Consider the following 27555-nt stretch of genomic DNA (forward strand, 5'->3'; position numbering starts at 1 on the left):
TGTGAAAGGAAGGAAATGTACCAGCGCATAGAAGGCTGGAACAAAAAGAGAAGGGCTACCCGAGAAGAGTTGGGAGGATCTCGTGAGGGGAGTGATTGCCGGCTCATTTACAGAACCACCCAGGCTGGGCAAACAGGAACACAACAAAGACAACTGCGCATACTGAAGCTTGCTTATATTTTCAGAGCTTGCTACACATGTGATGCAACACTTAAGAGCTTTAATTTTTAGCACCACTGGCCCCAGAGAAAGAAACATTTCATCCCTACTGTGTACTTGGATATTATATGGATGGGTTGACCATGACATTCTCTTGAGTCTCAAATCACCCACAAAAAGGTTCCTCCTTCTGGATTCAGATATCCATCTGTTACATTTCTGAATGGCACCCCAATAGAGGTGAAAAACGACATTCTAGCAGCCGCAGCTTGTCTTTCTCGAAAACAGTGCCACAGCTAACATGATATTCCACAGACCTCTTTTGTAATAAAGTTCATCGGAACTACCGTCTACTGAAATAGATATTAATTGTTCCAATGAAATCTGTTAACAGTGATGGAAAAACACTTTACTGTTTGACTTTTTAAAATGTCAGTCCTTATTGCTCTGAGCAGCACAAGCTATATTTATTCTGTTAGGTGGCAGCACAAGTTTCAGAGACAGATATCTCAAAACCTCAGCAGAGCAAACTCAAAATCTCTGACTGGCTCAATAACAGAAGGAGAGAGCAGAAAAAGGTGTTTTTTTTCTCGCTACATCACTCTTATCGCACGTTGCAATGCAAATAATGAAAACATCCGTTCAGAGGCAAATTCCTGCCCTGGGTGGGTCCACATCCGTCTGCACAGATCATTTGAACTGAGAGGGAGACTCCTCCTCTGCCCTCGTCAACGTACCAATCTACATAAACAATGAGGCGCTGCTCCTAGCAACAGAGCAATATGTGTGGCATGGGGAGGGAGGACTTTATGAAACTCATGGAAAAAGTAGAAGTACGAAAGTCAATCAACTGACACAAGTCCTGGCTGGTTTACATTTAGTATATTTCCTATGCTAAGACTGTTACACTACTTGTTATGAATTGAATGCAGTACTGTGTATGGACCTCTCTAACTTGTCTCTTTCTTCATCTTATGGAGAAAAAAAAACCAACACATTTTCTAAACATAAAAATATTTTATTTAATGAAAAATATTATTAACACTTAAGACTGTGAAATATGCACATCCTGATATTATTGCCAGCTGTGTTCACAACACTGCATTTTGACTTCATTGCTATCTACTGCTTGTGTACAGGAAGCAGTTTAAACAGGTCAGAACAATAACACGCACAACAGCACAATCTTTCAAACATGTTGATAAATTACATAAAGTACAGTATCCACAAAAATATGAACATGTAATGGAAGGTAGAAGACGCAGTACAGCTTGAACTAAACATTCTGTGGGTTTGGCACCGAGTAGAAGGAAAACTTTACACAGCAAACCACATGTGTTTGTGAAAAACCATCTCCAAACCATGAAGTGACTCATGTAATCGGTCTCAAGGCTAAATCTAAATTACACAGACTTGATTTTCTTTGCAAGGGCTGTAGAACTCCATCTGTTAAAAATATATATCTTTGAATACTCTGACTGAAAACCACAACAGTGACCGCATTCCAGATCAATGACATATGTCTTGTGGTCCGGAATTTCAAGTTTTCTGACAGTGGACACAAAAACGGTAAAGAACTACCTCCATCGTAGTTCAATCTCTGAACACACAAATGTCTGCTTTTAAGGGAGCGCTTGTAGCAGGAGGAAAAGCATATTTCCTTTCCAAAGACAGTTTTTCATTAAGTCTTTGTCTTTATTCTCAGTATCTCAAGATATAGCAAGGCTGTATGAAGGAGCAGGCGTTTCAGGGCTGGTTTTGCCAGGCACCTTTAGAGTGTCTGACTCCATCAGGTTGCTTCCACTGTACATCCTGTTGGTCGTGCTGCGGCGAGAGTTGCGTGACGAGATGACGCATTCACGGCATTTTTTACCAACCAGGTAGACGATTTCGAAAATAGAGAGGACGATGCATGCCAGGCTGGTGACCACCATGAAGATGGTGAAGATTCGTTTCTCAGTGGGCCGAGCGATGAAGCAGTCCACCTTGTTGGGACATGGCTCCTGTTCACACTTGATGAGCGAGGGGAAGTCGTAGCCTTCGTAGATGTGGTACACAAGGTAGACGAAGGTGGCGTCCACAGCTATTTTAAAGACCAATGTGAGGACATAGGTCCACCACAGGCCTCCGCGCTTCTTGCCCGTGTTCGCGTAGAGACGGTCACAGTTCTCGCCATACTTAAGCCGGTGTTTCCTTTCCCTGTCGTCCCTGTAGGCTACATGCATCACCACCAGGAGAGAGGGGCAGGTGACAAAGATGAGCTGCAGGGCCCACAGCCGGACATGGGAGACGGGGAAGAAGTGGTCATAGCAGACATTGTGGCACCCGGGTTGAGCCGTGTTGCATTTGAAGTCTTTCTGTTCGTCGCCCCATACTTTCTCCGCTGCCACCACAAACACCATGACCCTGAAGAGGAAAACAATAGAGAGCCACACTCGGCCAAAAGCTGTGGAGTACTTGTTCACCCCACTGAGGAGGCCCTGGAGGAATGCCCAGTTCATGACGAGGTTTGTCCACAGCCTGTCTTCTCTTCCTGCTGATGGAAGACAGGGGAAGCTTTATTCAGCTGAAAATGGCACAGACACAACTCAGGTATCCAACAGCCTGAGACAAAAAGAAAACAGTCATTTCACAGATATAGAAGAAACAACCCGAGGTGGAACTGGGTTATTAACATATACATTCACGTGTTTATCTTGAACGTAAATTCTGTTTTAAAAAAAAAAAAGAAAAAGAGCCAAAGTAAAGACATAAATGCTCCCTAAAACTTGTATTTAACAAGAGACGTTATCATTATCCTATCAGAAACCTTTTAATTCGTCGCTATAGTGAGACACAGTCCGAGAACTCGTATTCAGTCAGCCATTCACTTCCCAACGACTACGGTCAACTCTTTCAAGTTTGTACATTCCATGCGCAATTGCGCGTATCCCAAATATACACATCTAAAACCTACTAAATCAGCGGAATCCGAACAAGTTCGTGTTATTATTCAGTACTTTATATATCGATTGTATTACTTACAGTTTAAAAGCAGTTGTTGCGGATCAGTGTCGGAGCGTGCTTTGGATGAACCTCACCGATGAGAACCTCAGCAGATTTCTCAACAGGACGGGAGAGGAGGGGGTGGAGTTGTTGGCCTGCCATGTCTCCTCTCGGCTCAACCTGCTCAGGTGTGGCCGCTCCACGGCACTAAATACTCGTTTCTCCAATTTAAGAGAAAGGGCGGCGTTAAGTATTCGATTTATTGAAGTTTGGATCAGTTATAGATATTATGTAACGTGGTCAATCAGGCTCCCTGCACTTGATAATTTCATTTTTTTTACATGAAACCCATTCATAGACCCTGAGGAAGGCTCAAGTCGATACGCGTTGGTTTATTTTTAATGTCTTGCCCTGTTAATTAAAGGTCTTTGATCACTTTTTGTAAACAACCTTGAGTGTCTGGACGTGTTTTTTTTATGACTTTTCTAGTCATAATTCTCCCTAATCTCTGTGCCATTATTATACATATTTTAACATGCTTTATTTGTTTAGTGTACCAATTTGACACAAACTCAGATTTTATTTTTTACATTTTTTTTTAACATTGACTTAGCATGTTACTAAAAAAGTTCAAAATAATTAAGAAAATATGTGCAATAAATAGGTAGTTATGCAGCTATAAAGGGATAAGCCAACAACCGGCTGATCAATGTGACATTTAAGAATGTTATAGACATCAAGCAGTGGTTTCTTTATAAAACAAAAACAAGTTTATTGAAATATTTACATGGCAGATGACATGGGCTCAAAGTACAAAAGACCATGAACACACTCTCCGACATTCACTGCCTCCATAGACACATATGGTACATACACATACAAGCACAATTCTTTTTCGTTCACACATATTCTCCACAGTCAGAGATGATGACTTTCTGCTTCGTCTTGCCGTCTTTATTTCCCTGAGCCTGAAGAAAGAAAACACATTTAAAAGATACAGCAATTACTTGCCAAAATTCAGCATGATTGTCTTAAACTTTTGCAAGCTTTTATTATAATATGACCAACTAATATCAATAGAGCATTAAGCCCAGATAGATGTTTGAGTTCCACCTTTATGGATACAATTATAATCTAGATTAAATCATGATTAATTTTGCATAATCCCTAAAAATCAATCATAGCATTTGGTAAACCAGCAGATTCTTGTGCCAATTTTCAAATGTTTGCTAATTTGGGTTTCTGCTGTGAGAAGAATTAAAGTGAGAAGGAAATAGTGATGTACAAAGACCAAATCGGGTAATAACTGAGGTTTGTTATGACAGTGCTTTTTTGCTGTGAGTGATTTTACGCTTTTATTATCACTGAATTAACCCTTTATTTCACGGTGAAATTGAAACATGCAACAGTATATATATATATATATATATATATATATATATATATATATATATATATATATAGATATATAGATATAGATAGGAGTGACCTTGAACAGTCGAATATTCGATGCTTCAATCAAAGAAGAATGATTCGACTGCTAATCTCACAGTCAAATCTCCGCAGAGGCGTTCAGAGCCCCAGTTTAGATCAAAGATTTGCGACGAGAAGAGTTGAAACTTGCAAATATTTGCGAAGACGTCGCTCTGAAACCTGCCAGTTTACACCAATGAGACGAGGAACGACTTTTTGTACTTTCGCTCTAACTTCTGACTTTCAGGCTTTTTTTGTAGCTGGATATATCATTTGTTGTGTCTAAATATGAATGTGGATAACGTTAGTGATAGTGAGATGCTTGCTACAGTTGCATTTCTAGTGATGAAACGGCGAAATGTTTTACGTTGCCCACTCTCCCCACCAATAGATTGCGGTCTCAGTAGACCCTTTTATCCCTTACCTCCATTGCACGGAGCACATCCATACCCTCCACCAGATCTCCAAACACCACATGTTTGCCATCCAGCCAGTCTGTTTTGTCATTGGTGATGAAGAACTGAGAGCCATTAGTGTTTGGCCCGGAGTTGGCCATGGAGAGCTGCCCTGTGAGCATGAGAGATAAGGTTTGGCCAGTTATCCACGGGAACTGCTAGTAAACGTAAACCATGATGCTCATTCACCTAGAGACTACCAACACACACTCCATGAGCTCCTTGCGAAATTCCTCACCTGGCGCGGTGTGCTTGAGGACAAAGTTTTCATCATCAAACTTTCGGCCGTAGATAGATTTACCACCGGTGCCGTTGTGGTTGGTGAAGTCACCTCCTTGGCACATAAACTGAGGGATGATGCGATGAAAGCTGCTGCCCTTAAAGCCAAATCCTTTCTCATGTGTGCACAGGCAGCGGAAATTCTCTATATAGGATTTAAGAAAAGATGTTGGTGTTACTATATGCCAACTGAATATTTAGGTTTTTTTAAAGGGGAGATATACTTAAGCACTTGTGGTTTTGTTTTACTCCTGTAGAATTCATTTTAGTGTCAATTATGTATGCAAGCAACCCAAACATTGTGCAGCTACAGTATATATTTTTGACAAAGATGTGATGGAGAAAGCCCTACAAGCACACACACCTGCTGTCATGGGAACGATGTCAGCCCGAAGGAGGAAGCGTAGTCTCCCTGCTGCCTTGTTTCCAATCTTGATGTCCATGTAGACCTGAGGGTTAACTCTTCCCTTTTTAGCCGGGGGCTCAGCCTGCAAAAACAAATCATACTTCGGTCACTATCTTGACATAGTTTAAGAGTCAGAGTCACCAATGCACTTTAGAGAGAAAGCCATCTCACCTCCTCTGTTGCTGTGTTGGTTGTCTCTCCAGCTGCTGCTTCCCCCTCAGCCTCCTCTGTGGTCTTTCCTGAGAACTTCTTCAGCCAGTCATCGTCCGACCACACTGACGGAAAAGCAGAGTTAAAATCCGAACCAAGGCTTTAAACTACTGTCCAGGCAAAGGCTTCTATAAACAGGTTTTTATCAATCACCTGGTCGAGAAGAACCTTCCTTGATTCTCATGGGCTTGGCGGTGTTGACCCTGATTGTCCGTCCAAAAAGCTCAGACTCATTCTAGCAGGAAAAGAGAACAAAAACATCAATATTAAAACCGTAAACTCATTTTTTTTACTTTTTTTGGGGGGTAAACTCACAACAGCTAGGTCTCAGAAAAAGGAATAAAACTTCATTGACATTAATGTGGAGCAATGTGATCCACTTACCATGTTATCAATAGCTGCTGCAGCATCCTACATAAGACAAAAGGCCATAAACAGATTATGAGCACAGAAACATTTACCATCAAAGTCCCAACTATGTGCCAATTACCATCCATGTTCACACTGAATTCACTAGTCATGCTACCATAGACCTTTTCTAAATAAGACAGCATTGCAATGAAACTGTGTATAAAGGATGCCGATAAATGTATTCAATCCCTATTCACATGCTAGAGAACAGCCATATTAATAACTGTAAATCACTTCTCTTACACATCAAACAGAATCTTTCTCTTGTGTTGCTATTATGGTACACAATAAGTGCATTTTTATGTTTTATGGCTGTACATAAAAGTAGATTCCATCAGCAAGCAGATTGATAACTGTGTTGCAAAATTCACTTAAAACATAGATAGTGTAGCTCAGTTAAGGTATGTTCAACATCTCTCTCAATAATGCAACTATACACCCTGAATTAGGCTTACTCTGACTATAACCTTATTCATGTTCATTAATTTGAAATATTAATGCATGAAGATTCCCATACAGAGTATTGTCTTTATTGGGTTAATATCACAATATTGCAGTCTTTAGTGTGTATTTCAGCACTGTCTGTAACCAGTACATACCTCTCCCAGTTCAAACTCAATGAACGCAAATCCTCTGTGCTTTTCTGAAAACAGAACATAAAACATGAATACATCTTAATATTTATCATACTCACAGTGATAAAATGTTACATAGAAACAGTGCAGTTACTATCACAGTTAACAGCAATTAAACTTCTGATCTTACCTGTTTCATAGTCTAATGGTATCTGGATGTCAGTGATGTCTCCAAACGGAATAAAAGCTGCATGTAACACCTTCTCGTCCACCTCCTCTGCCAGGCCACCTGACAGAAACACACCGTACTGAGACTGAGCTTATGAACAGTACGTTATTGAGATGTCGCTTAATATTTAAATTTGACAATGAAGAAAATATGTGTCTGTAACGATATTTAGAGGAGAGGATAACGTAGCAGGTTTACGTGCTACGTTCAAGAAACAATAACAACCACTGGAGTCCTGAGTTCCCTGAGGATAAAGCTTTTTGTTTCATTATTTTATTCCATGTATTCAGAGTTCATTTGACACGACGGACTTTACTCATAGCGGCTGGTAATCTGTGCAACGTTTACAAACAACGAAGTTGCCATGTTGAGGTGACGCTCTCATGAGTTACCGGCTTTTAGCTACATAATATGTGCACGCTATACATATGTAGTTGTGTCTAATTTAATTATTTATAAAGCAATGTCCTTAAAACGCTAGCTAGATATACTGAAACAATATACCTTTAATGTATTTAAAAATAAAATAAAAAGTAACACACTTACCAACATACAACACTCGTTTGTTAGCCGCCATATTGGATTTAACCCTTCAACTTTGACCCCCTCAGCTTGTCATTGGTGCAATGAGGCTGAAGCCCGCCTCCCGACCACATTTCCTCTGGCGACACCTGTCGGAGGAAGCTGTAATCACTTTAATTTCACTTTTTTATACATACTATAATATTAAACGTTTAACACTGTTTAAATTGAGTGCTTTTTCTGCGTTTATAGGTGTGTATTGTGTGACTTACACTTTTTGTGTGGAGTTGCATGTTCTTTCAGACTTTCTTTGACATACTATTACTTTTTTATGACTATTTTTGACGTAGGCTATAGGCTACTATGACTTTTTTCCCACTTTTTTCAACATACTATACTGTGACTTTTTTCGACATACTATACTATGACTATTTTTTTTTACATACTTTTTCGGCATACTATGCTATGACATTCTTATAACTTATTTTCGACATATACTATGACTTTTTTCGTCATGCTATACTATGACTTTTGAATCCCTTTTTTTCATCATACTATACTATGACTTTTTTACCATTTTTTTCGACATGCTACACTATGACTTATTTCGACATACTCTACTATGACTTTTTTTACCACTTTTTTTGACATACTATGCAATGACTTTTTATCATTTTTTTGACATATAGTTCAAAAACTAAGTTTTCCTCTTATATGTTTCACTAAGTTTTCTGGGTTAATATACTTAGTTTAAGAGAAAAATGTGACAAAAACATGAACTTGTGTGTCAGGTTAGATAGCTTAGGGTGATAGGACAATCATTGGAAAACAGAAGGTTGAGAGATCAAGTCTTATGGGATGCAATTAGTTTCAAGACCTGCTTTACAGGAAAGATGAAGAGCAAAGTTGTGATCCTGTCAGTCTCTTCCCCAACCAGTTCTTTTGAAGAGATAAATGCACTTTTCGACATACTATCATATGATTTTTTTTATATTTTTTTTCAACATGCTATACTATTACTTTATTACTTTTTTTACATACTCTACTATGACTTTTTCGACATATTATACTATGACTTTTTTTATTAATTTCATCAACATACTATACTATGACTGGTTCACTAAAATAGAAACTTTGTGTCTGGTCAGATAGCTTAGGTTGATAAGAGTATGATTGGTAGCCACAAGGTTGAGTGCTCCAATCTCATACTCATCTCATTGACATACTGTACTGTGACTTTTTTTTTCCTTTTTATCGACATACTATACCATTACTTTTTCAACATGCTATATTATGACTTTTTTATCTTGTTTTTCGACACAATATATACGACGTTTTAGACTTACTATACTAGACATTTTTACCACTTTTTTTGACATACTATACTGTGACTTTTTTTCACTTTTTTCGACATACTATACTATTACTTTTTCAACATTACTTTTTGATCACTTTTTTCGACTATACTACTACTTTTTGATCACTTTCTATACTATGACTTTTTCACTTTTTTCGACATACCATAACTTTTTTGACATGCTATAGTATGACTTTTTTCGACATACTATACTATTTTTTGGAAATACTATCACCTTTTTATCTCTTTTCTCAACATACTATCCTATGACGTTTTCGACATACTATGCTATCACTTTTTTTTGACATAATATACTATTACTTTTGACATACACTATGACATTTTTGTCTAATTTTTCAACATACTATGACTTTATCAGTTTTTTGAACATACTATACTAAGACTTTTTATAGATTTTTTCGACATATGACATTGTTCCCACTTTTTTGACATGACTTTTTAAATAATTTTTTTATACTATTACTTTATAAATTTTTTCGACATACTATACTATTACTCTTTTGTAAACTACTGCAGTAAAGAAATAGTGGCACAGATAAGGCAAAACATTTGAAACCCTATAATTTTACTCTTTATTTTGCATCCTTCATCCCTTTCCCACTTTTTCAGCCATTTATACGGTTTCAGCTGCTTTCCATGTTTATTCAAGTCATATTTACGGAACTATTCTCACTTTTTCACCTTACTCAATTATGCCAGCAATCCAGTTTAGCTTTAGCAATTTAGCTTTTCAACATTCACAAGCATTCTTTGCAGGAAATGCATTTTTTTTTGCTACCCCTGCAGTGCCCTGTCTATTCTGCTGTTTACTCTGTTCTTCTCTGTGCACTACTGACAGGTAAGTTTGTCAGATACACAACTGAAACTGAATTAAATTGGTTATAAGTAAGCATTAACATTACACAACAGTGGTCAACTTGATATATCATACCTTTATTGAGAATACCACGCACCCATGATAACATAGGATGGAGGAGTCCATCATTTCAAATCAAAACCTCCAAGCAAAGAAAAAGAACAAGGCTCATTTTCCTTTTTTCTGGAAAAAGGTTTTCCCCCTTTCCCAAAAAAAAAAACGCCTTTCCAAAAAATATTTTTTTTTTTTTTTTTTTTTGTTTGTTTTTTAAAAATTTAAAAAAAAAAAAAAAATAAAAAATATTTTTTTTTAAAAAAAAATAAAATTTTTTTTTTTTTTTTTTTTTTTTTTTTTTTTTTCCTGGGGGGGGGGGTTGGTGTTGGGGGTTGGGGGGGGCCCCCCCCCTCCCCTCTTTCCTTTTTGAAACAACACAATTACTTTTTTATAACTACCACAAAACGTATTATGCTTATTATACTTAATTTTGTATGAATAGCTTGACTGATAATGTATTATCATACCAATTCAATACAGGACGCAGTCTTCAGGATGGGGCAGCAGCAGCAGTAGTAGCCATGCTGCCCACTTTCTGCGTGGCATCTTTCTTTGCCTGGTGGGCTTGTAGCACGGCGACGGCTTCTTCCACCTGTACATACATAACATCAGACAAACAATGACACAGTGTGTTCTGAGGATAACTGACATTTCAGTATGATAATATGGCAGAGAGAGAGAGGTAGCGAAGTACCTTTGAGCGTAGAGATTCATGAGATTCCAACATATGCAGCAGTTCAGAGTTGTCAATCTCCAGCAGCATGCCAGTGATCTTTCCTGCCAGGTTGGCATGCATGGACTGAATCAGTGGGAAAAGACGCTCACCTATTTGGAAATAAATTGAGAATAAATCAATGTAATAAAAACTTAAAGGCATTACAGTTCATTCATTATGATACAGGATTCATACCTAGCATCTGTTTCTGCTCCTGAGGGGGCGCAGCAGCCAGCATGGATGCCGTGAGAGGCTCCTGACCCTGAACGTGCACAGCTGGCTGAGCCTAGAAAGGATAGATAAGGAAAATAGAAAGGATATGTAGGTTTGGGGGCTTTATATGACAGTAACACAAGATGACGTGACTGGTCTTTTGCCCATACCTGCTGCAAGGCAATAGGTTGCACAACCTGGGGGTTGGGATTACGGACACCAGTGGCATATTTGTAAGGAGGCATGGCACGGGGGCCGGAGACTCCCATTGAGGGACGAGGAGCCATGGCCTGGCCAGAGGCTAGCAGAGAGGAGGCAAAATGGAGCAGAATTCAGTGTCTTGACAACCTCTACTGTTTATGTAAGATCAATAAAATGCTTAAGCCAGAGCCAATGAGCTGAAGGTGATCATTTTGGTCAATTGTCATTAGTGAACACACCTCGTGGGCCCTGTGTGCCGCCACCAGGACTCATGTGTCTCAGGTTGGCGCGTGGTCCTGGCTGACGCAGCGAGCTGGGTATCCCTTGGAAACCACCTGGGAGTGTTAGAAGCAGAGACTAAAACAATGGGATGCAATACAAAACTTCACTGAAAATGTATATATTTAAAAAGGTCCATTGCAGTTAACTATTTACATTAGGTAACTGAAAGTGTATTAAAGATCATCTATCATATAGTGCCACATAATCACCTTGACCTCTGCCACCTTGTTGCTGCCATCGGGGGTTGGGTCGCATTTGGGCCAGCTGATTGGGTGCATAGTATGTAGTCCTATTCTGGGCCTGGTGTATACAAGTAAGTGACATTTATAGATGTATGGCATTAAAGTCACACCCTCCTGAAACTGATGTAAATGCCTTTTTAATTGGTGGCATTTTACAGAAATAGAATGTAAAGAAAAGTTTGCCTGAAATGCAGTTCAAAAACTTCACTTGGAGTTGAATCATCATAGCTTTGACATTCTAAATTTGAATAAAGTATGTTCATTTTAGAGCTTTTCCAAAACCTAAGAAGCTAAGCTTCAAAGAGCTGAGAGGAACTGTAGAGTCAGCAGATAATTATCCGTGGCTTTGTACTAGGAGCGACACACAGTCATCCATTTTTAATATTAAATATCATAGCCACTTTAATACATACTATCGTCTCAGACTTTGATTCTCTCACCTGTGGCACAGCTGGCATGAAGTAGCCACTGGTGGGCTGGAACTGATTAATGATGGCGTTAGCCGGCATGGCCCTCATGCCAGCAATACGCTGCATGTACTGGTTGGTGAGGTGGGCTTTGCGCTCCTCTTTACGCTGAGCGAGAGCCACATAGAGGGGTTTGGAGCCAACGATGCGTCCATTCATCTCAGTCACGGCCTTGGTGGCTTCTTCGGGGGAGGAGAAGCAGACAAAGCCGAAGCCCTTGGAGCGACCCTCCTCTAGCATCACCTAATATAGAGACAGATTGTGTTTGGATAACTTCAAATACACAATATTGTCAACACTGTTGCTATATTCATATTGCAGTGATGCATTATCTGTTCTCTACTGGTGATGCATTGCAACATCTGTTTGATTGTTCTCACCTTTGCACTTGTAATCGACCCGAATGGAGAGAACTCCTTACGCAGTTTCTCATCGTCTATGGTGTCATCCAGGTTTTTAATATAAAGATTAACACCCTGAAACCAAAAGAGAGAATGTAATGATACATATGTAATAGCTTCTTTGACAGTCATGGGTTCAAATTTAAGATTGATTTGATTAAATTAAGGGCATAGTCTCTACAGACCTGATAACGACTGATCCTCTCTTGTTTCAGCAGCTCAAACTTCCTCTTCAGCTCCGCCTGCCGTTCCATCTTCTTCTGGGCCCGGCCCACAAACACAGTCTTGCCGTTGAGTTCGGTGCCATTTACCTCTTCGACAGCCTTTGAACGAAATTATTATTATCAGAGAAGAATTACCAATACAGACTAATCACTTAGTACATTTTCATGAGGCCAAAGTACCTTGTTAGCGTCCTCATGTTTCTCGTAACTAACAAACCCAAAGCCTCTGGATTTGCCGGTGGGGTCTGTCATCACCTTCACGCTGAGTGTTTTACCTGCAGAGGTTAAAAGGTCAGATAAGTGGCTGTCGGACCACATCAAAGTTTGGATTTATACCCGTGAATATAGTCCCATTTTACCGTATCTGTCGAAAACCTCCTTCAGCTGCTCATCGTTCATATCATCCCCAAAGTTCTTGATGTAGACATTGGTAAACTCCTTGGCTTTAGCACCAAGTTCAGCTTCCCGTTCCTTGCGAGATTTGAAACGTCCCACAAACCTGAAGATAGAGGGAGGGCAGCGAAACACACTCTTGTAAAACAGTCCTGGCAGAAGTGAGAAAACAAACCAGGATCCATCTCTTTTGACTTCCTTTTGCCGATCTAAAAACACTCTTGAATCCGGTAGAGGACGCCCTGATCACGCAAGCACGATAAATAAAAGAGAGCACATTCTTTTACAAAAAACAAACAGTTACAACATCCACAAAACAAATTCATAGCTACATTTCATCAAGTGACTCATCATTCCTGGGGTAACCAATAAAAAAACATCCAACTGCTGTTAATAACACCAGGGGCAGGCAGATACGTTGGCATGCTAGACATCACAGTGACAACCATCCTAATTCTTGGTCCAAAACTTGATGAGGAGGTGGACGGAGAGGGATGGAGGAACAGAGTCTCACAGTACAAAGGAAAGCTGAGGACCAAATGATCTTATATACCTTGCTATGATGACCTCTCCCCTTCTGCCATCCAGTATTGCATTCCTGCATTCGATCCATCACTAAAACACACAAGCGTGGTCATACACACACACATACAAACACTCCAAGACGGGTGACCAGCGGGTGGACAAATGAGGCAAAAGAATACGCGTCTGGTAGGAAAGACAAGAGTAAGTACGAGTTTTTAGTTTGTTATCTATCAGTTCAGAGGTTATCTTCATACTTGCGGTAGAGAGAGATGGGCTTATTAGTCAGATTATTCACACACAAACTCACCAATTGAAAAGCACACGAAAAGTCAGTTCACTCAACACAAGTCAGGTTGATACACACAGTATAACACCGTCTGATACATATAAGCTATTACCATATTCACCATAAGCTCAGTAAGTACTGCGCTTTCAATATCATGATAGTTAAGTACTATCTAAATCATTTTTAAGTTCATGCTAAATTCTTCAACAGTCTTTTCAAAACACTACCAACAATGAATGCCCCTTTGTCCCCAGTTCCTAAATGATCAGACACTCACACCTTGCGGTCATTCAGAAGCATGCCGTTCATCTTCTCGATGGCACGATCAGCAGCATCCTGGGTCTCAAAGTGGACAAAAGCGTAGCCCTTTGAGCCATTTTCATCACACACCACCTGGAGCAGAGGAAGACTTACAGGTAAATACGCTTACGGTAGAGAGGCATCACTACACATGCACGCAGTTTCTTCACTCAAAAACAGAAGTTTAAGATCTTGGGAAATACGCTTATTCGCGCCCTTGCTGAGAGTTAGACGAGAAGATCAAATCAAATCTCAAATCTCTCGTCTAAATATGAAGCTGCAGCCAGTTAGCCTCATTCTGTCCAAATTAACATGTTTACTCTTGTTTGTTTAATCCATACAAAAGCAAAGTGTAAAAGCATTACTTTGTGGTTTTACAATTCAGATGTCACTTCAATAAGCTATACATAACTGTTCATTAGTGAGCTTTAGACTGTAGATGTGTTTTGTTACCTTTGGACCAAGCCAGGCTAGCTGTTTCCAGTCTTTATTCTAAAGTAAACTAACCAGCTGCTGGCTATAGCTTCATATTCCACTGTCGGACATAAGTGCTGTCGTTCTTCTCATCTAACTTTCTGAAAGAAAGCGAATAAATGCATTTCCCAAAATGTGGCAGTATTGCTACAATGTGACTAGGGTTTAGTTGGAACTAGGAGAGATGGCGTATGAGTTTACATGAGAATGTTTTAAGTGCATTAGAATTTTATTCCAATTTATAATCTAATTTAAGCATAATTTCTGTGAAATCTTCAAGCAGGAACAGTGTTTCCAAAAGTGGGAATATATACAGCATAAAAGAAACATCTTCCCGTTTTAAAGTCCCTCAGTCATATTTATGACAATTGTACCTTGCAGGAGAGGATGTTGCCAAAGGCAGAGAAGGTATCGTACAGGGCTTTGTTGTCAATGGACTTGTCAAGGTTCTTGATGAACACGTTGCCCACTCCAGACTTCCTGAGAGAGGGGTCTCTTTGGGACCACATGATTCTGATTGGCTTCCCTTTTACCACGTCAAAGTTCATGGTGTCCAGGGCTCTCTCAGCTGGAAGGAGGAATTGCAGAGAGATGGAGGGAAATGTCATTAATCTCAAACTATATCAGTCACTACTATGTATGCTACATATCCTTCTTTCATCTATCATGGTCAATACATGGACTGTAGTGCTTTCACACAAGGAAGTTCTATTCTATTCCAGTAACTGTTGTTATAATGCAGCTATCCCTTTAAACCACAACCACAGCATAACATCCAAGAGAAATAACATGAAGTTACAGTAAAGTGTATTAGTCGTTTTGCCCTCCTGTGCAGTTTGTGCTACAATGGAGAATTTCAGCCGCCAGCCCATTAACAAGGCACATATAACATGGTTGAGATACTGCAGTAGACCATGTGGCTGATGAGCAGCTGGGACAAGTGTGAGGGGCAGCTGCAGTGGGCAAGCTGGGAGCACATTCCCCTTCTCTAACTCACCACATGCTGCTGGGCCATGTCCCACCTAGGCCAGTTGCAGCAGTGCAGCAGGCCCTCAGATAACAAAAACTGGGCTGAAATTGTGGTGTTAAGATGTTATAGCTTTAATTTGCTCAAATCATTATGCCAGTTTAATCATTAGGGTTCAATTTATACCATTTCTTTCTCTACGTCTATTGATTTAACTCTCATATAGGCTCTGATGTCCATGTTGGCGCACATACCAAAACATCCTTTTGTTCAGTCACTCTACAGTAACAGACACACACAGGCCAGGCTTCCCAGCTAAAAGTGTCTGGTAAACAAAACGGAGCTGCTTTGCGTCTGCTGGCATCAGCAGTTTAGCTTGCAATTGTACTTCACAGCCCGTGTGTTCAGAGAAGGTGTGTGACTGTTGTCAAACATGTGGTCTTCTGGAAGATTCAGAGTGGGAATGGATAGTTTTAAAAAGGCCAGAGTGATCCATGTAATACATAATTATCTGTATCTGTAAGTGATGTTATTTAGAATGGTAGTGAAATAGTGTGGTGAAATGTTGACAGGGTTGATTTACTTTTTAACCAATTATGTCATGTTAAGAACTTAAAGTATTGCAGCCAGGCAAATTTTGGGCTGCTCAAAAAGATGTTCTATATTTAGAGAGGGGTCCTGGGAGGTATGTGCTGGCTTGGAGTGTGAGTAGAGCATTCTCTACCATTGATGGGGAAGAGAGACTCAAAAAGAAAGCTCAGATGAGCAACACTAGGTCTTGTGTTTACACATACAGACCAACCTTGACTATTGGCTTACTCCGCATGATATCAAATGCACTAACTAGTTATAATAACAAGCAGCAAGCTATTGCCCCACAGGCACATGGTAGGACTCCATTTAAATACCCAACAGCTACCTCCCCCCATTTCTACACTTCCAATAACAAATTGTGTTCTCGCTTGTGGGTCTTCTTACATTTACTCAAGTGACCAATACCACCTTCCTGAAAGTGAGCCAGTTGTAACCTATCGTTACTCGAGCTTTTGGTAAGCGACTCCAGCACAGATAAATTGTGACAGGTGTTTAACGTTGATACACGAGGCAAAGAAGTCCACACAATGTATCACCAGGCCTCCAAAGACAACCACAACACCTGCTATTATTGCTCAATGATTTGATACCAGTTTAAGTAGTTAATATATTACACATAAACCAACTATTGATACGGATAATCCTCGACGAGTTAAAAAATAAATTGGGATTAAATCTGAACCGAAACCGGATCAAGTATTTGATATTAATGCATGTACCAGACAATGCACATAAGACATGTCTAGAAGGCAGTGCAGGGGTTATTGTTCAGCTGTGCTTGTCCCTTCTCTTGCTTTCAGTGAACATATACCAGCAGAGGGCAATGGGAATAGTTTCACTCTACAGCCCTTTAAATAGGAGCAGAAATGGGTCATTTGGGCAGAATAAGTGAGATCTGCTAAAATGAGTTTTACCTAAATGATTAAAAATTGAAAATTATTTAAGCACAGGTCAGACTGCACGTTTGTGAGGGCTTTAACTCTGGTAGTGATTTTGTAACAACAACTGGGGCATGCTTATATGGGTCAAAATGAGTCTGAGGAACTGGTTGTCTTATATAGACTGCAAACATGTCACTTTATAATTCAGTTAAAGTCCAGTGCTTTGTATTGCATCGTGTTCCGATTTTGCATTTGGTTATGCAGACAGTTGTAGGACTGACATTGAAAACATATGGTGACATTGTCAATATTTTAAGGATGCATGATTTCTGTTGCATCTTAAAGCTGCATGCAAGTAACATGATCAAACTGCACAGTGATCACTTCTCAAGTTTCTTTTCTTACCGTCAGCAGGTTGAGAGAAGTTCACATAAGCATATCCGAGGGACCGCCGGGTGATCATATCTCGGCATACCCGAATAGAGAGCACAGGTCCGGCTGGGCTGAATTTCTCATACAGCATAGCCTCCGTGATATCGGGGTGCAGGTCGCCAACGTAGAGAGAAGCCATCGGATAACTCCCCGCCGTCGCTGTGTTCATATCTCGGACTTCGCAATAGAAATGAATGAAAGGCTATCCTTAAAAAAATTTAAAAAATTAAAAAGGCCAGAAAAAATGCTCGTACGAGCTGTATTCCGGGTCCGAATTGCGCTTCAGTTCTCCCCAACTAATAGCATAAGAGACAGCTGGCTCTGGTTCAGCTTGAGAAAATGTCAAACCAAAAATTACGATATATATATATATATATAAAAAAAAAGACCTCTTCTGAAGTATTTCTTCCTTTATAAGCCAACTTCGGGTAAAGCCGGCCTCTTGTTTCTGTATTTTTGTAAATTAGTTTTGCTTTTTTTTTAACGTTTGTATTTCTTTAGGTATTACAGTAGTACTTGTTTTTAAGATTTTGTGGATTTTATATTTTTTATTTTATTTTTATTTTAAGTTTTAAGAACAGTGAGTTAGACACTCACGGTTGCTTTGTGGCCGGGCAAAGAGACTGCGTGAGGAAAAGCGTGGGCACTTTATAGAGAGTGGCAGAGTGCGGAGGAAATAGTGGCCAGGGTCATAACATGGGAAAGAAAAAAGGAATTTCTGCGCATGCGGTGTAAAAGAGAGAGAGCACAGTACTGTCCCAACTACAGAGCCCAGCTCCCCACAGCGACATCTGGGTGAGAATACAAAAGGCGTCACACAAGCCTATGGGTCAGGGTACTAAAGTAGGCTATAATCCGTTTTTCGTTTTAAACCAAAAATGAAAAAACGAAAAAACGGGTCGAAAATATGATTTAAAAAAAAATATGAGCTCCGTTTTGTCGTTTTTCCAATGTCCAAATTAAAAATTAACTGTTGTTTTTTTGTTATTCATTTTTCCGTTTTAACCCAAGAGCGAGAATACGGGCTCATTTTTATAATGTGCATAATCATTGAAAATCTGATGGAACACAGGTCCCGTTTATAATGTTATTTTGGTCTTATGTGTTAAGATCAAAGTTGACTAAAACAAATCCGCTCTGGACAGGAAGTAACATTAACGTGTCAAAATAAAAGTATGAGAGCTGTAATAACTGCCAGAAGAACGAGGCACTTTATGAATACATTGTTTGCCTGTAGCTTGTCAGATTAGGCTAAAGTTAGCTATTTAGGGTTATATAAAGTATTTAATTTTTAAATAATAATTTTAAAATCACATGAAATCTGCATTCATCTATTATTAGCCTATGTGTGGCAGTTATTGACTAGTTAGGCCTACTCTAATCTTAGACGAGCCAGTAAAAAGGCATCTAACACTTGTGTTGTCTTCGGGTTAAATGTGTTGTGTTTTCTAAGTTTCTTATAAGAAATGTGGGTTTCATTCAACCAAATTAACCACAAATAACATGCATTGTTCCAATGCTCTTCGCAAGTAAATTAATATTCACAACTTTCATAACATTTTGGGTGTTTTATTCAATTTTATAGTAGTTATGGTCTTCCCGGGCAAATTTTGACCTGGTAGTGCAATAAGGCACTATTGAGCTTTACAGAAGATATATTTACAAGTATGTGCATGCACACACACACACACACACACACACACACACACACACACACACACACACACACACACACACACAGGACACACACACACATAAGCACACACATACACAGACAGACAGAAAGACACAGACAGACACACACACACACAATTGTTGGGTCGTTGTAAATTATAGAGTGTGGTCTAGACCTACTCTATCTGTAAAGTGTCCTGAGATAACTCTTGTTATGATTTGATACTATAAATAAAAGTGAATTGAATATACCAGTCTGTTATAATCCAAAACTACTAATCGTATATCCTCATTTTACTTAGAAATTAGGTATAATTCATGTAAATGAGGTCTGTTGACCATGAATGCAAAAAATAAGTGTAAAACTAATGAGTGGAATGAAGTTGGATAAAAGGGGTAACCCAGAATTGAGTGATAAATTACTTCATGCTTTATGAAATGGTCAATTTAGTTATGCCAATAACATTTATAATGACCCAATTTATAAGACAACACAAGGGCTAAACCACTTGACCACTTAAATGAAAAAGCTTCTTTTTATTGCAACTCTGCAGAATATTCATGTGACATGGTTGACCAACTTAACTGCCATTACAGTTTTTTTACAATCACTTTGCTACTAATTTCAGAACCTTGATGTCATTTTTCAAAACTCTAGACACAAAACACACAATGGTCATCACTTGTAACACAGGCTGTCCAATGTTCAAAACATTGCATTGTGCATTCATATCTTTAAAGAAATCTTGCACTTTCACAATCATTGGTTCAAAAAACTAATTGATTGTGAAATACCATTGAAACGTTACTTTAGATCACCCACACACAAGCTACCCATAGTTTCACTGTGTCATCGTTCATACAATCATTAAATATTGTAGTACAAAATAGGTGATCCATGTTTTATTATGGTACTAGATGTAAATACATCTCTATAAAAGTACTGCTGTAGTAGAGAGAATACTACAGACACAGTGGAATCATTGAACAAAACCTGAAAAACAATACAGTATCACAACATAGGTTTATTTGAATCAAAGCAAAATACAGTTTTTTACTAACTACAAAAAAGAAAAGACAGCACTGTAAAACATCAAATGCAGTGTTCCTCAACTTGCTTGTACTGTAAAAAGCAAAACAAATAAGTGATTACTGTACTTCTACATCTTCATCAACTCTGTCTTGTGGATTTGGCCACAGGTTCTCATCTACATTGCAATTAGCCAAACATCTTGGAAAAAACCTTCGGGCATGGCGAACAATGTGGTACGAGTGTATATGTATATATACAGTATATTTATATATAAAGTATATCGAGTTGACAGAATTGGACAAGCAATTCCAAGGGCCTGCATGCATACAGTGCAGTGCTGTCAATACTGTAAATAGTCTCAAAGATGGTACATGGGACCATACAGTAATACATTACAGTAAAGAATGATGATGAAATATTACATCCATAGATCATGTAGACTAATTGGTTCATGCTCCAAGCTAATTGGTGACAATAAATCTTATCTTGAAACTTTCATAATCTAAACATGGAATATTGTCTGTTTCCATACAACTATGCATTAAGAGTAATGCAACAGTTACTTATCATTTTGAGTAGTTATATCGATTGATAGTTGTAGTAGATGTAGATAGGATATGATTGTAATGAAATGAATAGACAATCATCTGAAATGTAATGTGTGAATTGCTTTTTGAAATAGTAGTACTTTGATGTTGTGTCATATTGAACAGATGATCTTTGTTAAATGAACAAATGATCTTAGGTGTATGTGTATTGTATCCAAGCAATTGAAACAAGTGTTAGAGTTTTGAAAAAATGTGTATTTTGATCATTGGTTGTGAGGTTTGTGTCTAGAGTTTTGAAAAATGACATCAAGGTTCTGAAATTAGTGATTGTAAAAAACTGTAATTTGAGTGTGATGAAGAACTCCTGCAGGTACAACTGGGCCACATTGCAAACTTCTCATCATATTAGTGAGGAAGATGCCATGTTGCTTCTCTCATCCTGGTCTCCTCAGGCTCTGCAGACTGGACCACACATGTGGTTTACGTCTAGAATATTACAGTAGGCCACTTTGCTGATTCAGATTTGCCACTTGAGTCCACAGCATCATACAATATATGATAAACATGCACTGGCCTTTGTGAAAGTGTATGTTCTGAGAGAGAGATATCTCGGTTGTAACATTAAACATTTGCATGATTCTGTGCCATCTGCTGCTGCTCCAACAATACAATGGCAGTAAATATTTATATTGCTTACAAGGAGATGTCAGGTATCTTGATCAGAAAAATAATGCATTGCAAAGTCAGGACTGGTACCAATTATTTTATTTACAACACATGCACACAGCAGCACATAGTTTTTGTTATTTAGTTCTTTGAGTTTTATGTTGTTACGGTGTTATGTTCTAAGTCTTATATGTGCTTTAGTTCACTTGTTCATTTCATTCCATTACATTAAACGACATGTCATTTAGCTGGTGCTTTTATCCAAAGTGACTTACGATTAAGTAAAAGGGAGAGGGAAACCGGAGCACCTGGAGAAAACCCCACGCAGACACGGGAAAAACATGCAAACTCCAAGCAGAAAGGCCCCGGGCCACCAGAGTTCCAACCCAGTAGCTTGCTGTAAGGCCACAGTGCTTACCATTGACCATTCCTTGTTATTCAATAACACAATACCTATCATGTATTATATTTTATTATCGAATATTGGCCAACTACCGTTTCAAGGGCTTAGTATGAGCAGTGAACATCTAACGAGCTGGGTGATCCAGGCACAGGCCCGGCAGTGAGGAGGTCTACCATGCTCACCATGAACTCTGGTCCAGTCTGCAGGGCCTGAGGAGACCAGACCAGAATGACAGTCTCCAGTACACTTGGACTTGTTAATTTATGTTCTTCGTCACATCGACATGTTCATTGGCAACTAATGTGGTCAACCATGTCACATACAATATTCTGCAGAGAAATTTAAAAAAAGCAGTTATATTTTTTGCCTTTTACTGGCTGATGTAAGATTAGAGTAAAAGTAGTCAATGCCACACAATGCTAGGGGAATGCAGATTTTATTTAAAAATGATAATCTTATTTCTATTTAACAATAGTCATTCTTACTCTTTGTGACTATTAATGAATGTTACTCAATTAAATACTTTATATAACCCTAAATAATTAACTGTAGCTTAATCTGACAAGCTACAGGCAAAAGCTAAAGTACATTGGGCCTCATTCACCAACCGTTCTTATGAAGAAATGTGTTCTTAAACCCTTCTTACGAACTTTTTACGAAGATTCTGGCATTCACTAATGTTTTAACTTGGATTTGTTCTTAGCTAAGAACAAAATCTACGAACACTGAAAAGCACTCTTACGCACATTTGAGTGATGACAATTTGCTCCAAATGATTGCTTACTGCATTTTATTTAATTCTACAGTCGTTTACAATGATAGTATTGTACTGTAATGTATTTCTGATCATTTGTTGAAGAAAATGTAGTATGCAAAAAAAAAAAAAAACTAACATTGCAATTTACATCAGCAATTAAAAATTAAATCTTGCGTTATTTGGTGATTGATCGCTATGTATAGGGCCAACATGCAGTGATAGAATGTAACAAAGTACAAATTCGTCCTAACTGTACTTAAGTAAATTTTTCACGTATCTGTACTTTGCTTAAGTAGACTCAATAGTGCATAGCCTACTTTTGACTTTTACTTTGTTACAGTTTGCAGCAATTATCTAAACTTTCTACTCCACTACATTTCTACAATGTTCCGTTACATTTTCCCCCCTGCCAAAACGTCTTACTGACCGTCACACGTTTGTCTCACCAGTAAAGTTTGGTTGCCGTAGATACTGTATATATGGGGCACCGCTGATCCAAGCCGGCTCCGGTGCTCCAGAGCCCGGGCGCAGCGCCGCTGACCCTCGGTAATACAGCCACCGCTAAAAGTGAAAGTTTGTTTTTATTACTCCCGTTTTTAAAATCAAAGTTGCTATATCAATTTATCTCCACAGCGTCGTTTACTCCTCTGCCAGGCTGCGTAAGACGCGTTCATATCTTATTTATTTGGCTGGACCTCTTCACATCTCCCCATTTGCGCTGCTTCACACACACACACTTTATTTGCTTACTTGCATGGTTAAAGAAAATAAAATACACCCATGAATAAAACCAACCGCATTCCGATTCTAACACATTTCCGTTTTATGCTGGTTAGGATAGGACTTTTTTTGTTTTGTTTAAAGCCAGGCCTTGTTTGTGGTAGTGGACACCTTCTACTTTTACTAAAGTAAAAGTGTCTCTGGTTATTTGTACTTTTAAGTACTGAGATTCAGTACTTCCTCCACCGCGGCTCCGACAATCTCCGAAAACCTGTCTCCCAGGAGGTGCACAGAAGTGTCATGTCCTTATATGGGAATTTGCGGGGCGTTTTCTTATGCCAATTCGGAACAACTGGCACGCGCTTTCAGGTAGGAAGACGTGGGATTCATCAATCCTAAGAACACAGGTGCGAACAATTCTGCTGTTTAAGAACACGTCATGAATCCGGCGTAGACTTTTCTTAGGAACCTTCTTAAGAACATATTTAAGAGAAAACTTAAGATATTGGTGAATGAGGCCCATTGTTCTTCTGGTTGTTATTACACCTCTCATACGTTTATTTTGACACGTTAATGTTACTTCCTGTCCAGAGCAGATTTGTTTTAGTCAACTTTGATCTTAACACGTAAGACCAAAACAACCAGACCTGTGTTCCAGATTTCCAATGATTATGCACATTATAATAATGAGCCCGTATTCTCGCTCTTGGGTTAAAACGGAAAATGAATAACAAAAAAAAAAAAAGTTGAAAAACGAGCAGTTTTCCAGTTAATTTTTTAATTTGTATGGACATTGGAAAAACGAGAAAAGGGAGCTCATATTTGTTTTTCAGTTTGAAACCAAAAACGAAACACCGACCCGTTTCTTCGTTCTCATTTTTGGTGGACCCTCCTGCTTACCCCAAAAGTTGGGTATGACATTGAAACAAACACTGGATATTTGTTCAAATACATTTATTCAGTTAAAGTATGCTACCTTATAGAAGTTATGAAGATGCAATTATTCTGCTTTGTCCATCTTCCTGAGGATAAAAGATTGAGAAGTTTACTCAGTCACATGCATAAGATATACATTACAAGATTAGTTCGCCTACCTCAACAAATCCAAGAAAGTTGAGTGCAGCCCTCTGTCTATGCTCCAGTTTCCCTCGTTGTCTCATCACTTCTTCCTCATAACTCAGGGAGTGTGATCCATCCGTGCTTTTGGAAAACTGAAGTTGAGCAAATTATTGGTTGGGAATCACTTGCTTCTTGGGGCATCACAGCTGCATCTGGCTGCCCATGTCTCATTTGGTTATAGTCATTCTGGTTTAGGACATCTACATAAACCATCTCATCTGTCAGAGGGATGGCAACCTCTTGTGGAGACTTTGTGTCAAACCCTCCAGATCTTCCAAAACGCTTTTTTCTTTGAGATTCCTCTGCAAAAGCTGCTTTTTCCATTTGTGAAGGAATTGCCCATCCATCAACCAGGGTAAGAAGATTCAGATCCCACATGTGGCCTTCACTTACTTGTTCATTTGCACGTTGACCTTCCATCTCGTTTAGGAGCGTATTCAGAAGAGGCTCCTTATCTGCCAGTAGTCGCAGCTCATGAAGGTCATTTGCTACAGTGTCGCTTGCCTCCAACTTAAGTGTCAAATTGTCTTCAGACTCAGAACGGATATTCTTGCTGTGTTCAAGATCTTGCAGCTGTCCAGGTAGCCAAAGGGTCAGTCTGGCACCTGGGTCCTGACTCACCACCACCACACCCTGAGGGGGTCTTAATGCAGAAGTTCCAGAAACAATTTTGTTCTCAGTGACTGCACCGTGAGACCGCATGGAGTCCATAACAGGAGCGCTGGAGGTTTCTTGCGGTTCAGAAGGCTCAGGACTTGGCTCTACATGATTATCCACAATGACAAAGGGGCCAGTGCTGACAGTAGCCTTGGCATCTGAAAGGATACATTTAGTGAGAGTTAGAGACCAGAAGTCCCACTTATTGTGGCACCTTTTCACAACACAAAGCACTGACCCTCCGGAATGTGCCTGACTGACAGGCCTTTACACTTTGAGCTACAGCACCCGCACACCTCTACATTTCCACTTAGGTCCTCCCATCTGAAAGAGAAAAATCCAATTGAGTAATGAAAAAGTTCAAAATACAGTTTCATGCATGTACAAATACCTTGACTGGATCGGGTTATAGTTGCAGGATTTAGAGCCAAAGCTGACATCCTGGTCTGACATGAGGACACTACAGTGGATATACAGCTTCAGAGGAGAGAGTTCAGGTTATACAGTTGAACAGCAGAAACATGTCAAAACGACAAAAAAAACCCACACACACCCACCCACCTCAGAAATGAGATAAGATGTGTTCAGAACTAAATTAACCACATCCGCTCTGTTGGAGGCCACAAATTGTACGGCAGCATGAGAAGAATCCAACTGGGCTGTACATCTGGCAGAGTGTAACGGCATCACAGGTGATTAGAACAGCATAGACAAACTCTACAATCAATTCCTGACTGGCTACTTTACCCTTTGTTTATTATGAGTGCATGTTTGGGTCTAGTCTGAGGCTCAGGAGATGCCGAAACAAAACAGGACTGAATGAAAAGCTGCTGCTCTGGCTTGTTTTTGGTGGAAACCTGGAGGTTGACAACCTGGCCTCTTTCATAGATAATAGACTCTGCACTGCTGGTCCAAGATGCTGCAGGAACAGTAAACCATGTGTTACTACAAATTAAACAATCCAGCCTAATTGCATTTTTTACTCTTATTACTCACGATTCATGGCTTCAATGTTAAAGATCTGGTCATTCTCAGGAAATGCCATTGAATACGACCTGTAAAGACATGCAGTCTCCTTTAGTATGATTATTTGGGACCACTTATATTATTCTATAACTCAATCGAGGTACCTTTTTGGTAAGCAAAATATGTGCACTGTGGAAGGAGTTTGCCACCAGATGGTGGAAGGTTTTTTGAGATTCAAGTGGAGAGAGTTGGTGACCATTACCAAGCCATTCTGCATCTGTAAGAGTATCAGAAAATCCTTAAAAAGCTGTGCAAATAAGTAGGCTAACTAGTAAAGAATTTGGTCAACTCACCACAGGTGTAGTTCCACACTCATCCAAACTGTAAGTGAAGACAAATTGGTTTGGTAGCTCTTTGTTGCTCAAGCAGCCATTACCCAACTGTAGCTCCTCTCCAGTTAGCATGAAATCATTGGATCTCTTATCAACCAGCAGAGTTATCTTAGATTCATCGCAAAACACCTCTACTCTGGGAACCATCACGATGGGAAGTAATTCAGAGAACATGTGAATGCCAGGGATCACAGTTCCCCAAGAGCTGAAGATGGTGTCGAACGGAGTGAAATCTAAATTTCTTTCAAACAGAAAAGGCCTGATGTTGTTGAAAAACCTCAGAACATTTTGGAAATTTGGGGCATCCTGCTTTTTTATTACAGATTGAGCAGCAATGTCCAAAAAAAAAAGGCAAAGAAATAGCTCCATCTCTCTCATTGTCCCCAGTGTAAACATCAAAGTGGGCCAACCACTCTGATTACCCTCCCACCCCAGGTGTGTCATTAATAAGGTGCAGTGGCAGGAGGGACAGGTGCAGGCAATCCAGCTAACGAGGCTGCCAGGCCATTATGAGGCATTCAGATGAGACACAGTGCAGCCAGTAATGCTTCTATACTATTTGCGTGTTGTATTGTGAGACAGCTAATTCACCTAAAGAAAAACTAAGTCATGGATGATTTAAAAAAAATAAATTAAAAAAAATCTAAATTTGATATCCTTATACTGTGCCTAAAGATGCCCAAGTGGCCAATAACTTTGGCATGTTTTATGGTATTGTGCTGGTATTACATTCCCTACAAATAAAATGTGCACATCATAAATTTATTTTTTTAAATAATTGTATTTATGTGGGAACCAGGTCACATTTACATAATTAAAGGACATAAACCACTAAAGAATCAGGATGGCTAACTCCATGTAGCACAATGGTGGAAGAAGTATTCAAATATTTTATTTAAAGTAAAAGTATAAATACCACAGTGTAAAATAGTATGTTACATCATAATAGTTGATTTATATTTTGTATTAACAATATGAATCAGTAAGGTGACTATTAACTAAACCTAGGACTTTGCCTTCAAAATGTTAAC

The 27555-nt window shown here is 39.1% G+C and overlaps 4 protein-coding genes across 7 annotated transcripts; all 4 read right to left on the reverse strand.

Moving 5' to 3' along the window:
- Nucleotides 1-1161: 1161 nt before the first annotated feature.
- On the reverse strand, nt 1162-3373 carry gjb10 (gap junction protein beta 10). 3 transcript variants are annotated; one of them, XM_039785639.1, is made up of 2 exons: nt 3184-3373; nt 1162-2692 (listed from the first exon to the last, which is right to left on the reverse strand). In XM_039785639.1, exon 2 carries the CDS (start codon nt 2658-2660, stop codon nt 1869-1871), a length of 792 nt encoding a protein of 263 aa, XP_039641573.1. In that variant the 5' UTR covers nt 2661-2692; nt 3184-3373; the 3' UTR covers nt 1162-1868. The 3 variants fall into 3 exon arrangements, with proteins under 3 accessions (XP_039641573.1, XP_039641572.1, XP_039641571.1); XM_039785638.1 differs by having other exon boundaries at nt 1162-2695; nt 3184-3372; XM_039785637.1 differs by having other exon boundaries at nt 1162-2763; nt 3184-3372.
- Nucleotides 3374-3891: 518 nt separating this feature from the next.
- Nucleotides 3892-7848, reverse strand: ppie (peptidylprolyl isomerase E (cyclophilin E)). The gene is made up of 10 exons (XM_039785640.1): nt 7729-7848; nt 7144-7242; nt 6978-7021; nt 6352-6378; nt 6121-6202; nt 5929-6032; nt 5716-5839; nt 5311-5496; nt 5042-5184; nt 3892-4112 (listed from the first exon to the last, which is right to left on the reverse strand). The coding sequence occupies exons 1-10, from the start codon at nt 7757-7759 to the stop codon at nt 4044-4046; spliced, it is 909 nt and encodes a 302-aa protein (XP_039641574.1). The 5' UTR covers nt 7760-7848; the 3' UTR covers nt 3892-4043.
- A 2255-nt stretch (nt 7849-10103) lies between these two features.
- pabpc4 (poly(A) binding protein, cytoplasmic 4 (inducible form)) lies at nt 10104-18220 on the reverse strand. The gene is made up of 15 exons (XM_039785641.1): nt 17563-18220; nt 15090-15283; nt 14219-14334; nt 13097-13236; nt 12918-13012; nt 12699-12836; nt 12493-12588; nt 12086-12355; nt 11613-11703; nt 11361-11456; nt 11091-11221; nt 10903-10993; nt 10687-10817; nt 10460-10584; nt 10104-10114 (listed from the first exon to the last, which is right to left on the reverse strand). Exons 1-14 carry the CDS (start codon nt 17756-17758, stop codon nt 10483-10485), a joined length of 1887 nt encoding a protein of 628 aa, XP_039641575.1. The 5' UTR covers nt 17759-18220; the 3' UTR covers nt 10104-10114; nt 10460-10482.
- Nucleotides 18221-24329: 6109 nt separating this feature from the next.
- Nucleotides 24330-26925, reverse strand: zpcx (zona pellucida protein C). 2 transcript variants are annotated; one of them, XM_039785643.1, is made up of 9 exons: nt 26486-26925; nt 26297-26409; nt 26163-26221; nt 25914-26085; nt 25728-25833; nt 25558-25643; nt 25405-25490; nt 24485-25324; nt 24330-24412 (listed from the first exon to the last, which is right to left on the reverse strand). In XM_039785643.1, exons 1-8 carry the CDS (start codon nt 26918-26920, stop codon nt 24561-24563), a joined length of 1821 nt encoding a protein of 606 aa, XP_039641577.1. In that variant the 5' UTR covers nt 26921-26925; the 3' UTR covers nt 24330-24412; nt 24485-24560. The 2 variants fall into 2 exon arrangements, with proteins under 2 accessions (XP_039641577.1, XP_039641578.1); XM_039785644.1 differs by having other exon boundaries at nt 24334-24408.
- Nucleotides 26926-27555: the final 630 nt, after the last annotated feature.

This window comes from Perca fluviatilis, chromosome 20 (assembly GCF_010015445.1).
Source record: "Perca fluviatilis chromosome 20, GENO_Pfluv_1.0, whole genome shotgun sequence".
NCBI lineage: Eukaryota > Metazoa > Chordata > Actinopteri > Perciformes > Percidae > Perca > Perca fluviatilis.

Bases quoted from the DNA above. Each gene is read 5' to 3' on its own strand.
- gjb10 (XM_039785639.1), bottom strand. From the start codon at position 2,660: ATGAACTGGGCATTCCTCCAGGGCCTCCTCAGTGGGGTGAACAAGTAC.
- ppie (XM_039785640.1), bottom strand. From the start codon at position 7,759: ATGGCGGCTAACAAACGAGTGTTGTATGTTG. The intron at 7,243-7,728 runs GTAAGTGTGTTA...TGTTTCTGTCAG, and splicing joins CAAACGAGTGTTGTATGTTG to GTGGCCTGGCAGAGGAGGTG. The intron at 4,113-5,041 runs GTAAGGGATAAA...TTCTTTCTTCAG, and splicing joins ATGTGCTCCGTGCAATGGAG to GCTCAGGGAAATAAAGACGG.
- pabpc4 (XM_039785641.1), bottom strand. From the start codon at position 17,758: ATGAACACAGCGACGGCGGGGAGTTATCCGATGGCTTCTCTCTACGTT. The intron at 12,837-12,917 runs GTACTTTGGCCT...TTTCGTTCAAAG, and splicing joins AACATGAGGACGCTAACAAG to GCTGTCGAAGAGGTAAATGG. The intron at 11,457-11,612 runs GTGATTATGTGG...TAACACTCCCAG, and splicing joins ACAAGGTGGCAGAGGTCAAG to GTGGTTTCCAAGGGATACCC.
- zpcx (XM_039785643.1), bottom strand. From the start codon at position 26,920: ATGTTTACACTGGGGACAATGAGAGAGATGGAGCTATTTCTTTGCCTT. The intron at 26,222-26,296 runs GTACCTCGATTG...ATGTCTTTACAG, and splicing joins ATATTTTGCTTACCAAAAAG to GTCGTATTCAATGGCATTTC. The intron at 26,086-26,162 runs GTGAGTAATAAG...CTGTTCCTGCAG, and splicing joins TAACATTGAAGCCATGAATC to CATCTTGGACCAGCAGTGCA.